The sequence below is a fragment of the Hypomesus nipponensis genome, chromosome 23 (assembly GCF_054491055.1).
Source record: "Hypomesus nipponensis isolate SF chromosome 23, ASM5449105v1, whole genome shotgun sequence".
Lineage (NCBI taxonomy): Eukaryota > Metazoa > Chordata > Actinopteri > Osmeriformes > Osmeridae > Hypomesus > Hypomesus nipponensis.
Genome location: NC_140383.1, coordinates 9,419,351 through 9,435,909, shown reverse-complemented (window position 1 = coordinate 9,435,909; position 16,559 = coordinate 9,419,351). Strand labels below are relative to the sequence as shown.

At 47.1% G+C, this 16,559-nt stretch overlaps 1 protein-coding gene across 1 annotated transcript in view; it reads right to left on the bottom strand.

Annotated features, from left to right (window-relative positions):
* Positions 1-16,333, bottom strand: part of erbb4b (erb-b2 receptor tyrosine kinase 4b) — a 94,858-nt gene extending 78,525 nt beyond the window's left edge. The window contains exons 1-2 of the mRNA XM_084688485.1: positions 16,222-16,333; positions 15,372-15,523 (exon numbers count right to left, since the gene is read on the bottom strand). Of these exons, the coding sequence (XP_084544611.1) occupies positions 15,372-15,523; positions 16,222-16,333 (264 nt within the window). The remainder of the gene's footprint in view (positions 1-15,371; positions 15,524-16,221) is intronic.
* Between the last annotated feature and the right edge of the window lie 226 nt (positions 16,334-16,559).

The window sequence follows — 16,559 nt, the reverse complement described above, 5'->3', positions numbered from 1 at the left end:
CTCCTTTTGGGGTGTGTCTGTTTGTGAGTGAGTGCGTGGGTGGGTTATGTTTGAGGATACATAGTATGTATGCACATGTATCAGCATATCTGTGCATGTGAGTGTGCTGTTTAAAGGTGCATAACATGGATATGATGGTAAGTGTGTGTGTTCCAACAGAGCACATCCATGTGAGCATCATATACTCCCAGAAGAAAAAACTAAAAAAAACTAAAGATGTTTTCATCAGCTCAGCACAAGAGTACCCACTTAATCCTCTTCCCAGTGAGAGATCTGCACCCAAATGACGTTTTTTTCCTGCATGGTGGCATTTGGTAAGGTCCATACTTAGCACAATTAAGGTGGATGATGTGTCTATAGGTTCCACTCAGAGCGGATCTTACGGATGGATGCTAATGAAGTGGTGTTTCCAGAGAAGCGCACAGTTCTGTGGGCGTCAAGCTTATTAGGAGCCAGAGCAGAGCTCCTCTGTAGGGCCGGGATGAGCAGGCGGGCCCCAGTGGGAACGGATACCTTTCATCCCTTCACTATAGGGATGGAGCAGAGAATAGGGGAGGGACACGTGTGGAGGAAGGGGAGAGGCTGAGGGGGGATTCCCCTCCGCTAAGTAAGCGGTAGGCAGCCTGATTAAAGCGATAGAAAGATTGAGGAGACCACTGTTGCTCTGATTTCCGCTTTCATCCTCCGCTCCGGGAAAACCCCAGAGGCATGCCAGGGATGCTGACAGGAAGTCCACTGCTGTGCGTGTGCGTGTTTGTGTGCCAGGGCCACAGGTGACTGCCTCTGATTTTCCCAACAATGTCTTCAACCCTCCCAACACTCGGCTCAGCTCATTTCTCTCCTCTCCATCACATTTCACATAATGAGCCGTGCCACAGTGCCTATCGATTTGGCACCACAGTAATTAAGAATAACTGTGCATCTTCTCTCCTCTCCTCTCTCTCTCTCTCTCTCTCTTTCTCTCTCTCTCTCTTTCTCTCTCGTTCGCTCTCCCACTCTCGTTTTTTCTCTAGCTTTCTCTCATACACACGCACATACACCACAATTCTGTTTATTTTGCGTCCTCTATTCAATCTCTGAATAGTGAAGATCTCTTCCTTTTGTCGTGTCCCCCCCCCCCCCCTCTCTCTCTCGGATGTATATACAGACAATTGGAGAGGCTTTCATTGGTTAATGTACCAGGAAGTTACATCATCATCAAAGGACATTGATAAATGAGTCTGGTTCTGGCAAGTAGCAAAGCCCTGGTTGCAGCCTTGCATTTCCTGCCCAGTGTCACAGCCCTTGTGGAGTCAATGTCAAGATCGTTCCTTAAACTGAAACATTTAACACACTTACAATAGGTAAAAGCCAAGGTATTACAGACGACTGGGTTTTTAAACCATCCCTGCTTCTGCCTAGTCGTCGGCACAGTGCAGAGATAAGTGTCGCTGTGTTTTTCTCTCACTCTCAGACTCCAGTCTCCCTGTCCCTCTCCACTGTTTCTCATCCTTTTTCCCATTTAGTTTCCTGACAGCTCCCAAATGGAGCTGAAAGCCCTCTGTCATCAAAGCTGACTTCCAGCACAGCCCGAAAAATGAATAGCAGTGCACTCACTGTATGATATCCAAACCATTTATGCCAGGAGAGCGGAGACACACGGTCTTTACTCCATAACCGCACATTCCTGCCACTGTAGGTAAGTGTCTGCGGTGAGATCGGCTTGTTCTTCGCAGCAGGGCTCACATGCAGTCAAGACGGTCTGAGCAGAGCTCAGAGACAGTAGAACATGGCTTTGAGTTCTGACAGCCTAAATGCCATGGTCAGATTTCACTCGAGTCACTGTAGACACACAAACCAGAGTCGGGTAGGCCGATAAATCCGAAGCCTCTCTACGCTGAGCCTCCGCGCCCAAAGATAAGAGGTTGACAGAAGTAAGATGGAAGCAAAAGTGGCACTCTCCCGTTGTCCATGTGGGACCACGACTCCATCAGTGTGGAGTAATGAGTGGACTCCTGCGGGGAATTCTCCAAATAGAGTAATTTGTAATTGATTCAGTGCATTAATTACCAGCCTGGTTACACCCGTGTCATGGTTAATATTGCACAGATCTGATGAGGAGCCGGTCCACCGAGGGATCGTTTGGGTGAGCGGCGATTATTCAATTACGGTTGCACATTCTGCGACAAGTCTTAATCGGACTATAATCACCTTCCTACGCACGGCACTCTGGGTAGGACGCCAAACCATCGACCAGAAGCCATGGTTAACTTCCCGGTTAATCAGGCCTCCACCCCCAAAACCCCAGGACCCTGAGGAGCCACGTCTTCAGAGAACTAAACCCAGCAGGCTTTGACGATCCCTCACCGCTCCAACTGATTCCGCACATCTCTCCTGCACACACGGGGAAATCCTTTTAGACCGGTGCGAGCGCGTCTACTGTCTCGTTCTCTGTGTTAACATGATTCGCCACGTCTTCTGATAAGGCCTGAGCAGTAGTGCCTCTGTCAAAGACCTAATCATTGTTGACTTTCAGCTGCGCTGTCAAGGTTGCGCTGTCTCAGATATGAGCGTGGCCCCCAAGGGTAAGAGCCCTGGTTGTTGTTGGGATGCCTAAAGCAATAATTGGAGAGTCACTTACCACTGATTGTGACTGAATAGATTCTCCCTGTAGACATCGACAACAACACAGCCTCTAATAAATCTACTCAAAGCAACGATTGGCGTATTTGTGCACGTTGTCGCCTCAGACACTTAGTCCGCCAGGACTAAGCATTGTTCGGAACCCTCATCAATTCTCTCTGCGGTTTCACCCAGTCTGACTGCCTTGAATAAACCCTATTTGAAGATATTATTCAAAGGAGTAGAAGATGTGTGGTTTTGCATTTCAATGAACAAAGTAACACTTCCCTATGTATCTCAAATGAATTGCGAACATGTATACAGATGCAGGCCCTTGTAAAGCAATATGACTCCAAATGGTTTTGTAATACAACATCTACAATAAAAACATCCTCAGTCTGCTAGCGTTATGTAAAGACATACCAAGGGATATGAGGTGTCTGATATGTCACACACGTAACACGCTTAGTGTTTCTTTCAGTAAAGTAGGCTTCATGAAAAGACCACGTCAGCATCCTGTCATCTACTTTGTTTTAGGTATAGGTATACAGTTCAGACAGAAGGGTAGGGTTGCCCCTGTACGTTTAAGAACTTAAACTGCATCTTAATAAATATGCCAATACTGTGAAGATAATGATGTCCTTAAACTCCACAGAAAAAAATAAGCATTCTTGTGTATTATGCATACAATATGTTCTGCAGACTGATTGCCTTTGAATGATTATCCATCATGAAAAATAATATTTATTTTTTAGCATTTTTGTTAATGTATTGAGATAATCCCCCCCAAAAACAACAATAAAACGACTAAAATCAAAACAACCAAAAGCAAACAACACATTGTTTCCAGCTGGAGGGCGTTAGGCAGACAGCCCCCTGCTTCCTCCTGCATAATTCACAGAGGCAATATAAAACACCTGCAGGCTCAGTCCACTGGCATATACTACTTTATTGGCTACATTTGCTTTTGGTTTGTGTGGAGGTGGGTGGCTGGGTGGCTGGGTGGCTGGGTGGCTGGGTGGGTGGGTGGGTGGGTGGGTGGGTGGGTGGGAGAGGTGGGTTCTTTCTGCAATGATACTGGAGCTTGAGATAAATCCATTAATGTTGTCCTCAATAGTGTGAGGGTCCTCTCTGTTACCGAAACCACCAGACTCTGAGTCTATGTCCAGCTGCATCCTTAGCCTGTGTTACCAGTCCTGCCAGGCTCCATGTCCAGAGAAACCCAGGCTCTATGTCCAGGCTAGGCTTAATGGCCGTAACAGCATTATTAGCTAATAAAGGTTGATGGGCCTCACGGCGCCATCAATTTGGGAGGGCAAGAGAGGCAGCGGTAAGGGCGTCTGTCAGGACGTGGTCCAGATTTATCCCCCTCTCTGGTCACGGCACAGCAGGCACACAGTGCCCAATCGACAAAAGTCCACTAAAGATCCACAATTGAGAAATGGTAGTCTTGATCGACGATCACATAACCCAAGAGGCCCAGAAGGAAAATCAGGGGACCTGCTGACCAGAACCGAGGAGATCAAATGGTGAGAGGATAATGGACTGGAGTATTTTCTATCCAGATGGGATGCAGGATTCACTTTTCTGACCCACTTGTCTGTCCAAATACAGACAGCAGCAGAGGCACAGTGGCCCTGAGCACATAGGGTTTGCTTTGGCATGAGACCCATCAGCCTCTCTCACTAACAATCTTGGTTAATTCAGAGGCTGAAGTTTCACAGCAGAACTGGAGCACTTTGAATTGATTTGGCTGTCTGCCGGGCGTTTTTGAAAAGACTCACGTTCAATAACCGACAAAAAGAGACAGAATGCTATTGATTTTGTGCTGAACACACACTCATTTGCAGGTTCTTGAATACAAAATCTGGATGTTGAATGCAAATACTAAGGTCCAAGGTTGCATTAAGTTCCAAGTTCCCAGTAACCCAATTGTTTTCTTGGCATTTCCTACTTTTTACTGTAAACTAGGGGGTATGTATTATACTGTAACTTGTTGATCTGGGTTTCCAAGTCTTTCTTGGTTACTCAGTGATGAGAACTTATGAAAATCATAGTACAGCAGGCACTGCTATCGATGTTAATACTGCGGATCCTGAGAGAGCTTGTTTATGAGGTCAGACTTAAAGTTTTGGCGCTCATTCAGTTATTTTAATCCATTGAAAATTAGCTTTCAATTTCAGTTCAGCCAATTAGTCTCATACGTATATCTGTGTAAGCAGCACACAAGTCGGTGTGTAAATCCCAGCCTAATGGTTGATGTCTTTGATAGGCCTGTTGTAATCACCAGGCATTAAAGAAGGCTTAGATACGTCTCAAGGGGCTCCCCAAAAGCCCTGAGTGATGTAAGGCTCCTTGGAGCAGTAGTAGTTACTACATGATCGCCTGTCTCGGGGGCTGAGTGTGATATTAAAGCAGAGTAAAGGTCCCTAATCCTGGCACCTAATATCATCCCAAGTGTCCCATCAATTCTGAAGGTTGCTATGGGGTCAGAGTGACAGACAATCGCAGCCCACGTCACAGCACAGGGCTGTTTTCATGCACCTCCAGTAATGTCTGTATCCTCTCGTGTCCTCCTCGCTCTCTTCTTCCTCTCCTTCGCCACGACATTCCACTTGACGATGACTATCGGGCGTTCAGATTTTGGTTAACTATAATGCTCTTTGAGAGAGAGAGAGAGAGAGAGAGAGAGAGAGAGAGAGAGAGAGAGAGAGAGAGAGAGAGAGAGAGAGAGAGAGAGAGAGATGGATGTGCATAAAAGTAGTCAAAAGTCTGTAATTCTCAGTCATATATGGATTTATTAGATGATAAAGACATGACATCCTGGTTGATTGGAGCTGGAGTACTCGCAAGGCTCTGATTTTATGGCTAAACGGCTGTAATTACAGTTTGCAGAGTCTCTTTCACATTCACTCTCTGTCTCTCTCTCTATCACTGTCTCACTCATCCCCGTCTCCTCACCCACGCTGTCTCCCTTTCCCCCGCTCTCCTTTCCTTCTGTCTTTCTCTTTCACAGGGGGACAGTTCCTTCCTCTTTGCTACTCTATTCTGTCTGGAAGAGGGATATTAACGCCATAAAACAGCATCATTAGCTGATGAGCAATTCAATTAGTTTGTCTCATCTGGGTGGAAGAAGAAAAGGCTATCCTTGAAGAACCTCTCCTTTTATCATTGCGCTCACTGTGGCTTTTGTCTTTACAAAGTCAGTTTTGGTTTTCTTCTCCAAAGGAGGCTTCTCAACTTCTCAACCTGGAGACACAGCAGCACGTTACTTCTGCTAGAGCAACACAGACAGTTTGTCGATGAAGTCAAGAGGTCTGGCCTCTGTTTCCATCTCAATTATAACCCCATGCATTACCTCGCGAGCTTATCCTGTCACACCTCTGCTCAATAATCAAGAAGCCAACCACAGACAGTGTGTTGCAGGGTCAGGACAAAGACTCACATGTTAAGGTAGCCAGGCAATGATTACAAGCTGCTGTGTTAAGAAAACGGACCAGAGTAAGAAGTAAGATGAACTGAAAAAGCCATGCATACAGAATGAGGCTTAAAAAAGGCCACTAAACATAGGAACAACATTGAAGAAAAAACATGTTTGGAGCTGGATCATTGAAGAACATCAATGACTGAATTAAAGGGGGATGCCAAGAAAACAGGAACTCTGGTGAAAGAAGTGGAGAATCACTGGTGATATGTCATGTAAGTTACAGTGTAAGATATCCCACAGCTCAGATAAAATAACGGTATTTCAGGCACACCTCTGGACTTAATAATGTGGCCCACCAGGAAGATGTGTGGAGAGCAGCTATTTAATACCTGGATCCTCAGCATGTGCTCTATTAGACTCTAATATCTCCATACATGCCTGAGCACAAGCCCCTGAGCAAGACAATCCCAATGCTTTTTGGTAGCCCTGATTAATGACTTCTACCATGCCTGGTTCCACTGGTAATTACAATCAGGCAATTGGATTTCGGGGGGTCGTCGCAAAGGGAAAAGGTCCATAGAGGCAGGGCAGGCAATGAGACCAGCCCTGGTTGTCTTTATTAAGCAATAACAAAACACAAGCACGTGGCTGACAACTGGGTCCAGCCGTGTTAACCCTCAGAGAAAGACATAGTAGGGAGGAAGGAGAAAGTAACACACCGGAAAGAGAGGAAGAGATAGTAAGAGATAGAGAGAGCGAGAGCTTATATGGCTAGATCAGACCAGACCAAACCAGCTTTTAGAGTTGAGGAAGAATGCGTTAGTTTGTTTCCCTTCTGAAGTTAATTTGGCCTCAGTGGGTCAGTGCCTCTGACCGCACCATTGGAGGCCAATTTCCCCCCAGCCTGCAGTCTTCACTCCCCAGTCATTATTTTCAGCCACAAGTGAAATTGGCCGAGGGCTAATCAACATTTAGCTCCTCCGAGTGTGTTATTACACAGGAATTGATGGATGGTACAATTACACCCAATGTCACTTAGCTAAATGGCTATGTAATCCTAATGAGTTTTTATTCAAACAGTGACTAGTTAGCTCTGCGAGAGGGGGGAGCAGAGAGTTGGAGGAGGAAGAGAGAGAGGACAGGGAGGAAACAAGCAAGAACGTGAGGAAACAGCTAGGGATTCTGGGTAGAGCAAGATCATTTGATAATAAGATTTGTATTGCCATGAGGACTACAACCACAAACATGAGCCCCTTGATGTAGTAATAGACAAATGAATAAAGTAAAGAACACTGTAAAGATGATAACAAAGTGTGGCGTTTCTCTTTTATAAAACCAAATCACCTCCAGAGCACCCCCACTCTTTCTCCCCTCCAGCCCATCTCTTTGCTAAAACAAGGTCATGCTAAAACACTAGAACCCACCAATCATGATTATTGCCTGGCAGAATGAAGTCTAACCAACCACACAGCCTCAAGGAAGCAAGAGTAATAATAACAGAGTAGGATGGAAGTCTGCAGTTTACAGAGCACAAACAACCACACACACACACACACACACAAACACACGCATGCACACACCAAAACAAGATGGATCCTCCGTCACCCCAGGCAACCGTGATCATGTCTTTGCGACCTGAGCCCGTGCTGTAGATGCTGTGGACAAACCTTGGCGATCAAATTATTCCCCATGCCCCAGCTGCTGGCCCTCTCTCCCTCTCTCTTTCCCTTTATCACAGAGTTATTCTTCATTTCCCATGTTCATCTATGCCGTCTTTCAAAGTTCCCCTCAAGGCCTCATCTGGTCTTGTACTGAACCCGGTTGTATTGTATCTTTGTTTTTCCTTATACTGTAAACATAATGTCCCGGATATGTCTCTGATCATGTTATTGACAAAGTTATTAGAGGGAGAAGGGGTGGGCATAGATATAGACAGAGAGAGAGAGAGAGAGAGAGAGAGAGAGAGAGAGAGAGAGAGAGAGAGAGAGAGAGAGAGAGAGAGAGAGAGAGAGAGAGAGAGAGAGAGAGAGAGAGAGAGAGAGAGAGAGAGAAAGACTTCATGCTGACTTATTTTTATCAACTTCCAGAAAGACACAGAAACCAGCCAAACATGCGGCAGTCAACACACATATACAGACATATACATACACCACACACACACAGAAGAAAAGCTTTAGGCCACAAGCTCAAGGTTCCCTGCAGGCCCTCCTTCCCCGCCTCCCCTGAGTGAGCGGGTGTATCAGCCCAGTGAATGAAGAGCAGGCTGATCTGGTGTCTGTTCTTCCAGAGGGCCGTTATCAGGGTTCACTGGCTAATGAAGAGCACACCAGGGTCATTCAGCCATTGTACCCCGGCCTGCCTGAACACAGATCATCCTTCTGAGGCTCGACAGAGACAGCTTGGGTGGACATTTATTTCAATTTACCGGAGAAACTTTCTCTGTCCCTGTCATTCACCTTTTGTCCACAGCACAGGGGGATGAGACACGACTGAGGGGGGGGGGGGGGGGGGGGTCCAGGGGCTAAGTGTAGAGCGAGTGGGGGTCTATTGTCCTCAGTTCAGCTTTCTTTCAACGCCTTTCATAGGCTAGCCGGTGTTCTGCTGTGATAAGCGTACACTCGACGAGTCTGTCTGTGTATCACCCTGTGTGTGTGAGTGAGTGTGTGTGTGTGTGTGTGTGTGTGTATGTACGTGTCACATAGTCTCACTGCCTAGCGTTCTCTTTGGGCCAGGCTTTGTCTGGAAACAGCCAGTATACAACCTGCAGGAACGGATGTATTCCATTGGCTGGCAATTGTAGCTGTCTGGACAGGCTGCTCAAGGGACCAGTAAAAGCTAGCCTTTACAACCTCGAACAATTTGATACTATTTATGTCTTTGGCACTTTGTTAAATCGGGCGCTTGATTAACACATTCCCTCCAGCTCGAAAGCCTAAAAACTTGATATATGTGCAAAACCGTATCTGCCTTAACCTAACGGCGCCTACTTAACTGAATCAAGATGACTTATTGTCTGAAAGGGGTGTCCCTGTATCCGGAGTGACCTGAGATGTCCTGGCCATGTTGTTACTGAGACACTGTGATGTCTGTCCCTGTTCCTTAGTGCGCACGGCGGCGACGGGTATGTAGCTAGCCACAGCGGTCCCAGCTGAATGATGGATGGGTCTTTAATGAAGGTGTCAATCAACAGCTGGAGCGTCATTAGCTTCTGCTGGGAGGAGGTGTTGTAGCCCAGTCGGAGCAGGATCTAGTACATGCATCTTCCTGACACCCAGGGCCGGCCAATGGATGTGTCTCCTGAAGGAACCATCGACAAGTCGGCCGTGTCCTGTCAGTCCTCGACTGTGAACGTGCGGTCTGCCCCCTATAGCCCGGAGGCCGGAGCGGCGGTTGAGGAAAAGAAGCCGTGAGAGATAGAAAGAGAGAGAGAGATAGAGAGCGGGAGATAGAGAGCGAGAGAGAGAGAGAGAGAGAGAGAGAGAGAGAGAGAGAGAGAGAGAGAGAGAGAGAGAGAGAGAGAGAGAGAGAGCGGATGAGAGAGAGAGAGCGGATGAAAACGGAAAGTAAGAGTGGACAGACATAGAGAGAAGAGGAGAGATAGAAAAAATGAACAGACAGAGTAACTAAGAAACGAGAGTAAAAGATAGATAGAGAGAAAGAGCGAGGGATAGACAGGGAGACAGAGAGAGAGGATGAGAAAGGAAAGTAAGAGAGAGAAAGGAAATAAAGAGAACAGGAAAGATTAAAAAAGTGGAAAAGAGAGAGTAACTAAGAAGCGAGAGTAAAATATCGAGAGATTGAGAGACTAAGAATGGAGAAAAGGTTGTGTGTGGTTACTACTGGTGTGTGAGATGGTTGGAGAGAGATATTCCCCTGGGCGGTTACCAGACAGCCACAGATTCCAACGAGTAAATCAGGAAGAGGAAGAGGAGGCAATTGGAGGTGTTTCTTTCATTTCCTTTCACTCTCTCCCTCTTTCTCTTCTTGTGTGACAGACAGCAGCCGAGATGGCCCTGACCATACCAAAAGCACACACACAGAAAATGTATCTGTCAGTCAGCCTGTAAACAGTTTAAACCTCTTGAAGATTACAAACATGCACCGACCCACCCATTCGCCTCCACACACACACACACACACACACACACACACACACACGTGCAAACACACAGACAAAAGCACACACACACACACACATGCACTCACACCTACACACATGCCCGACTTCTCTCGGAAGAATTATTCCAAGGTGGTGGGGTTTTAAGCAACTGTCACGATGCCAAAGAGCAAGTTATCTTCTGTCACATTCCATGTCAATTACACCCCCTTTCACGCATGCACACACACACACACACACTTTCAAACACGAGTCCCAGTCACACACACACAAACACACAACCGATCCAATCCAGCTCCCTCCACTTCCCACTGCTAGCTGAAGTAATGCTTCCCTGAAAGGGACAAGGAGCATCAATCTTCTGGTGGTGGCATTCTGCTGCTTAGGCCCTCCACCAGTGTCTGCCATGACCAGCACACACACATCCAGCTGATGGATGTTCCAGGTGAGGGAAGGCATGTGGGGGCACACATGGGGGAAATAAGATTGGATGGATAAACACTATATGTGTCTAAAGACCATCTAGGTGGCTGTAGGTGTCCAATGGCTGTTGATACATAGCCCTGGGATCTCACAGACTGTTTGGCCTGACTGGGGGGGACGACAAAAAAAACGAGAAAAAAAAACACCAGCCAGGATTAATCTGTTATTCTTTTCTCTCAACCACATCCTATCTCTATATCACTCTCTCCCCCCACTTCTCCCTTAGCCCGTATCCAATCTCTCCACCTCCTTCGCCGTCTCTCTCGCTCTTTCCTTGTCGCCCTGTTTCTCCGTGTGGGCGGCCCCTCTCAATGTCCTTTATTCATGTCAAATTAAAGTGATGGAAATGAACTTGAGAGCACGCTAATTGCAATTGTCAATCCAATCTTGCCGAGGCTCAAAGACAGGGCCTCCCAAACACTTAATCAGTCTTCATTAATATTGAAGGGGCCTGAGACGCCAGGCCCAGGCAGGGCGCGCTCATCGAGATGCACATCTAGAACGGGCCTTATGAACTACGCCTCGGGGACAAATATGCCTGTCAAAAGTTCCATCTCAGAAGGGATAAGGTGAGAGAGAGCGAGGCGAGAGGGAGACAGGAGAGAGAGAAATGCCAAGAGAGAGAAACGGAACAAGATTGAGGGAAAGAGAGAGACGGAGCGAGAGAGGGACAAAGAGAAATAGGAGAGAGAGAAAAAGTGAGAAAATGGAGGAAGATATAGAGGGAGAAAGAGAAAAAAAGGAAGAGAAAAATGATGGGGCCAGGCCTTATCTGGATGCGGAGTGCTGGCTGACTGCTGTCATTAATGAATGCCAGTTCTGTCTACCTGGCCTATCATCCTATCTTGAGTGAAAGCGCTAGGGAACGACTACCTCAAATGACGGCTGCTCTGGACTTGCTTGCTCTCCAGACTCATTACCCTCTCATCTCCCCCCCCCCCCCTCTCTGGAGCACCCCACGCCAGCACTGCTCTGATGAGCTATAAGACACCTCTCTTGATACCTGCTAAATTTGTCCGACCCTCACCAGACCTGTCCTGTCTAAACCCATAGAAGAGAACTGAGACGCCATTCACTTCACAATGTGACATTTGAGTAAACGTAGGTCACCGTTTTTTTGCTTCCTAAAATTACAATATTTTACCCAGGATTGCCACAGTTGAGGAGAATGAACGCATGAATATCCAGTGACAAAAGGCTTCTTTGTATACAGTACACATCTTAAAATTGTGTCCTTTAGGCCGTCAAGTTCAAGTGGTCTGAGCTAAATATACAAGTGGAGAATGCTAATGACACTATTGCAAAAAACGAACACTGCTGTCATTGTTAGGTTATGATGGAAATCAAGTGAAAACCATAGTAATATCAGCAGACGCATGACTCCAGCGGAACTGTAAATGGATCTGCTTGGTTTCCATCTGGAAGCCATCACAGTAACTGTTCAGACGTCTCCTGTCTGCGGGTTAGAAGTGACCGCTTCAGCTCATCGAGAGCCATCAAAGGCTCTAAAAGTAGACCACCATGCACTCCTCCCAAAGCCATTCCAATCTGCTGAAGTGTGCCAGGCTAAAAGAAGAGTCAGTTGTTTTGGGAATGGAGGATGGGAAAGAAAGCGACAAACACAATAGATAAAGTACATAGCGACAAACATAGAAGATTGCGTGATGGAGAGAGACAGACAGAGAGAGAGAGAGACAGAGAGAAAGAGAGAGAGATTGAGACAGAAAGAGAGAGGGAGGGAAAACGAGTGAGAGAGAGAGAGAGAGACAGAAAGTGACAGAGAGGGGTACTCGGCAGTCTTACGCGGGATGCCATGGCAACACAACATACTCGCGTCTGTTCTTCAAGCGCCACCTCCGCCGCTTTGTACACTCTCTAATCGTGGAGTTAATGATGTGATGCCTAATGGAAATATTTACCGTTTCCGTTTGTAAATGATAGTGGTATAATTAACATCCTATCAGTCCATTAGTCGAGGGACAAGGCAGGGTGCCACTATTACCAGACGGGGGACTCTGCCTGGGGCTTCATGTGGAAAGAGGATTGTTTGGCTAGTCATGCTAACAGCTGCTTCTATGGCGAATGTTGAAGCAGTAGGACTAAACTCTCTCTTCCTGGTTATCTAAAGTAGCTAAACTGTCCCCCAAAAATGTGAGGCGCAGGAAACACGTCCAGCGTGACACCGAGCTCACTGAGCACTCAGAGCACTCAGCTTGAATTCACATGTAAGGTGGAGAAAAAAGAGTCTGAGGGAGGAATTACAGTTATTAATCACACCAGGGGGCTAGATTCATCAACCAAGCAGGCAGTCTGGAAGATGGACTCTATTTACTGCTAAAGCTGTTCTGGGTCTTTGGGAAACAGCCATCAATCTTCTGGCTATCTTTAAAAGCAAGGCAGAGCAGAAGCATCAGTTTCAATCACCCAAGAGACAGCCCAGCTAGGGAAGCTGTTAGCCTGCTAGCTTTTTCCCTCCCTCCCTCCCTCCCTCCCTCCCTCCCTCCCTCCCTCCCTCCCTCCCTCCCTCCCTCCCTCCCTCCCTCCCTCCCTCCCTCCCTCCCTCCCTCCCTCCCTCCCTCCCTCCCCTCTCTCTATTCCACCTCAAGGTGAAGTTTTCCTCATCTGACGCAGGGGCCCGGGGGAGGCGTGTTATTAATGTGTTTTAAAATAATAATAATCTTCCCCAAAAATACACCCACCACCTCGCCCTTCTCCCTCGCCGCGTGGCACCCTGTGTTCCTCATTAGCATGTTCAATTAACCCTTGTTAATTGTCAGCCTTAGGAACCCAGGAGCCTTGCATGCACGCACCGCAGGAAGCCATTCTGTAAAACGAGCCACCCAGGTGGCCATGTAAGCCACTAACAAGCCATCCCCCCACCCTCCCACCACCCCTCCGACTGTACTCCGCCGCACTGTGTCCCTCCTGGATAGGGAGGATCTATGGGTGAAATGAAGGCAGGAGGGGCACATTTGAGCCATGGCCCCGGTATCAGCCGCAGTGTGAGGAGGGTACCCAGCGTCCCATGGGTCTATTACCTCAGCAGGGAAGCAGCGCTAGCATGCTACTCTCCACTGCTACCCCCCCCCCCCCCCTCCCTCTCCCCCCTCACCACCGATTCAGCTTTGTTTTTCATGGCGGGGGGTAAGGCGATTGAGTTGTACGTTTTGTTTTGAGGAACATAGAGACTTAAATGCCTTGTTTTTGTTTTGTTGCCTTGTCATTGAGCTGCTCTCATATAGGCCATGCAGCTTTTTATAGAACAGCAAGAGTTTTAAACACATGGCGTGCAGCTTCTGTGGACAGTCACCAAATAACACCCTGTATGTTTATTCACTTCAGTGAAGTCACTTCACTGTGACAACCTATTGCTATAGGTCCCGATTCACATTCAAGAAAATAAATAAACAACTTCAGGTAACAGTATTTGGAATTGGGATAAGACTTAAGATCAAGGTGTATGTGATAAGCATTAGTTTATAAGCAATAAGGCCCTTTTAAAAGGCATACTATTATTGTTATGTCTTACGTTAAGACTTACTGACTGTGTCCTTACTACCCATTAACTAATGCTTATTAAAAGCACCTGGATGGAACGTGTTACCGGTAATGATAGATTTCAAGCCAAATACATATCAATGTTTTATGTGGCTCCCATAAACCTTTATGAATAAGTTAACTCATTTAGTTTGGGGTTTTCTGTTTATGTCATCAGTGTCCTAGTTTTGTACTTCAGCCTTACACAGCCCACCACAGCCCAATTCATCCCAACGCAATCCAGGCATTACCACAGTCAGTCCCTCGGGCTCCAGTCCAGGGACTGCCCTGACCCCACCTGCCCTCCTGGGATGGAGAGTGGTGGAGGTAAGACTGCGAGAAGTGAGGCCAGGGGGCTGACTTGAAAAGGCAGGGCACCAGAGGTCGACAGAAGCAGCTGAACACTTTAAATGGTGTTCGGTTTCTCACTCCTCCAGCAATTCCACTGCAGAGGGCTGCCTTGCCTCGCCCTGACCTTCCATTATCCAATCACCCTGGACTACCCTGGATTGGGGGGCCTGTTGCCCCGTCACACACCTGATTCGGGCAACAATGTGTGTGTGTGTGTTTGTGTGTGTATGTGTGTGGGTGTGAGGTTGGTTAATGTGTTTATACCTTATTTAATGTTCTTATTTTATCAACAAAAGCACCCTTATTCATCCCATTCAATCATCATATTAAGGTTCATCTCTCAGTTCAGCAATTGCTTAAATCTGATAAGAGACTATTTTGTTTGTCTGTAATTGGCCTACTTTTGATTTAGACTGTGGACTGTTAGTTAGACCGTAGCACCAATGCAGTCAGATTAGGCACAGTAGGATTGCAAAAAAAACTAAACTATTGGGATCTTGAATAAGCAGATGAACAGGTAAATACAGTCTCTGTCCATTCTACACTAAATTCTATTCTAGGTCCACGCCCCACGTAAAGGTGTAAGGCGCCTAGGGCGAAATATGGGACACTTCAAGGTTTCACTTTGGGCATTGAGACCAAGTCTATCCCCTGAGGAGATAGAGATATTTCTAGTCTTGGTTATGGGGTCTAAGGATCAGGGTCCAGGGGGAATACACATCCCAGAATACAGGTGTCTCTAGGCAACAGAGCTAGAGAGAGAGGTATCCCCACGGGGGAGATATCTCCAGGCTAGACACAAGGGATCAGCGATGTGAGGGTCTAGGATGAGACAGAGAGAGAGAGAGGTCCTACTCTGAGGAAGGAGAGGTCTCGGCTGCGGTCGATGCTGGTGATCTCCAGGTTCCCCATCACCACCTCGCAGTTCTCGTAGTACTTGCGCAGGGTGCGGTACTGTTGCTCCAGGTCGGACAGTGTGCTCAGCTTGTTCTCCGTGCCTGTACATACTGTAAAGGAAACACAGGGACAGGACAGAACGTCAGGTCTTTGCAGTCCTTTGAGGCCAACTGCTATCTCAAGGAGACACTGGAGAAAGGAATATTTCCCAAGTTAAAGATTTCCCGTACAATAAAAAAGCTTCGGTCATCTATTGTATCGTTATGTCGGTATGTTTTTGTTTTTGTTTTTTTTTGGGGGTGGGGTTAACTACAGTTAATACCAATTTGGGTTTTAGGTTAGGTGTCAGTCCCTGGCTATTGAGCTGTGAAGTGCAGATGTGCAGACTGGCTAGCATAGCAGGAGAGGTTAGGCAGCTCCTGAGGCACACAGGGCATATGAAACCCCTTTAGCTGCAGCCCAGGCAACGCTCTTGACAAGTAATTAAAGCCAGTCATTTCCACCCATCAAACACCTTACCCCCACGACCGACACCAGCCATCTGCTCCGTCAGCTGGCACTGCCCCCCCCCCCCCCCCCCCCCCCCCCCCCGTAAACACACCATCACACATGCGTGCAAACCAACATGCAAAGACAGGCACACACACACGCATACCCACTCACACACAAACACCCTATTGTGAGTCTTGGCTGCAACAAAGACAAAGTGAGAATAAACAAGAATCAAGAATAAACAACAACAACAACAATTTACATCCTTTAGTGCCACATGACAGGCAGGTATGCACTCTTCGCTACTGGTACTGACTGGTGAAATTGTACTGCCGATCACACTGCTGCTGAATATCTGATATCTGAAACACAGTCAGGTCCCTGAAACCCAGTCCGTCTGGAGCTTTGGCCAACCGAAGACGCCACATTATTATTCGATCCTAGCCATGTTGTCACCCAGGATTTTTCGTGGAACTTTCCGGATGACAGGGAAGCTATGGGCTTGACAGGGGTGGCGGATTCCTCTTAGAGACTTGTCACACACTCACCCATGAACTGCCACCGCCATGGGAACACACCTGTCTGTTTGAAGACAGCTCTCCTCCAAGATCCCCTACCTCAAATTCAACTTCTCACTCCACACAGTGAACTTAG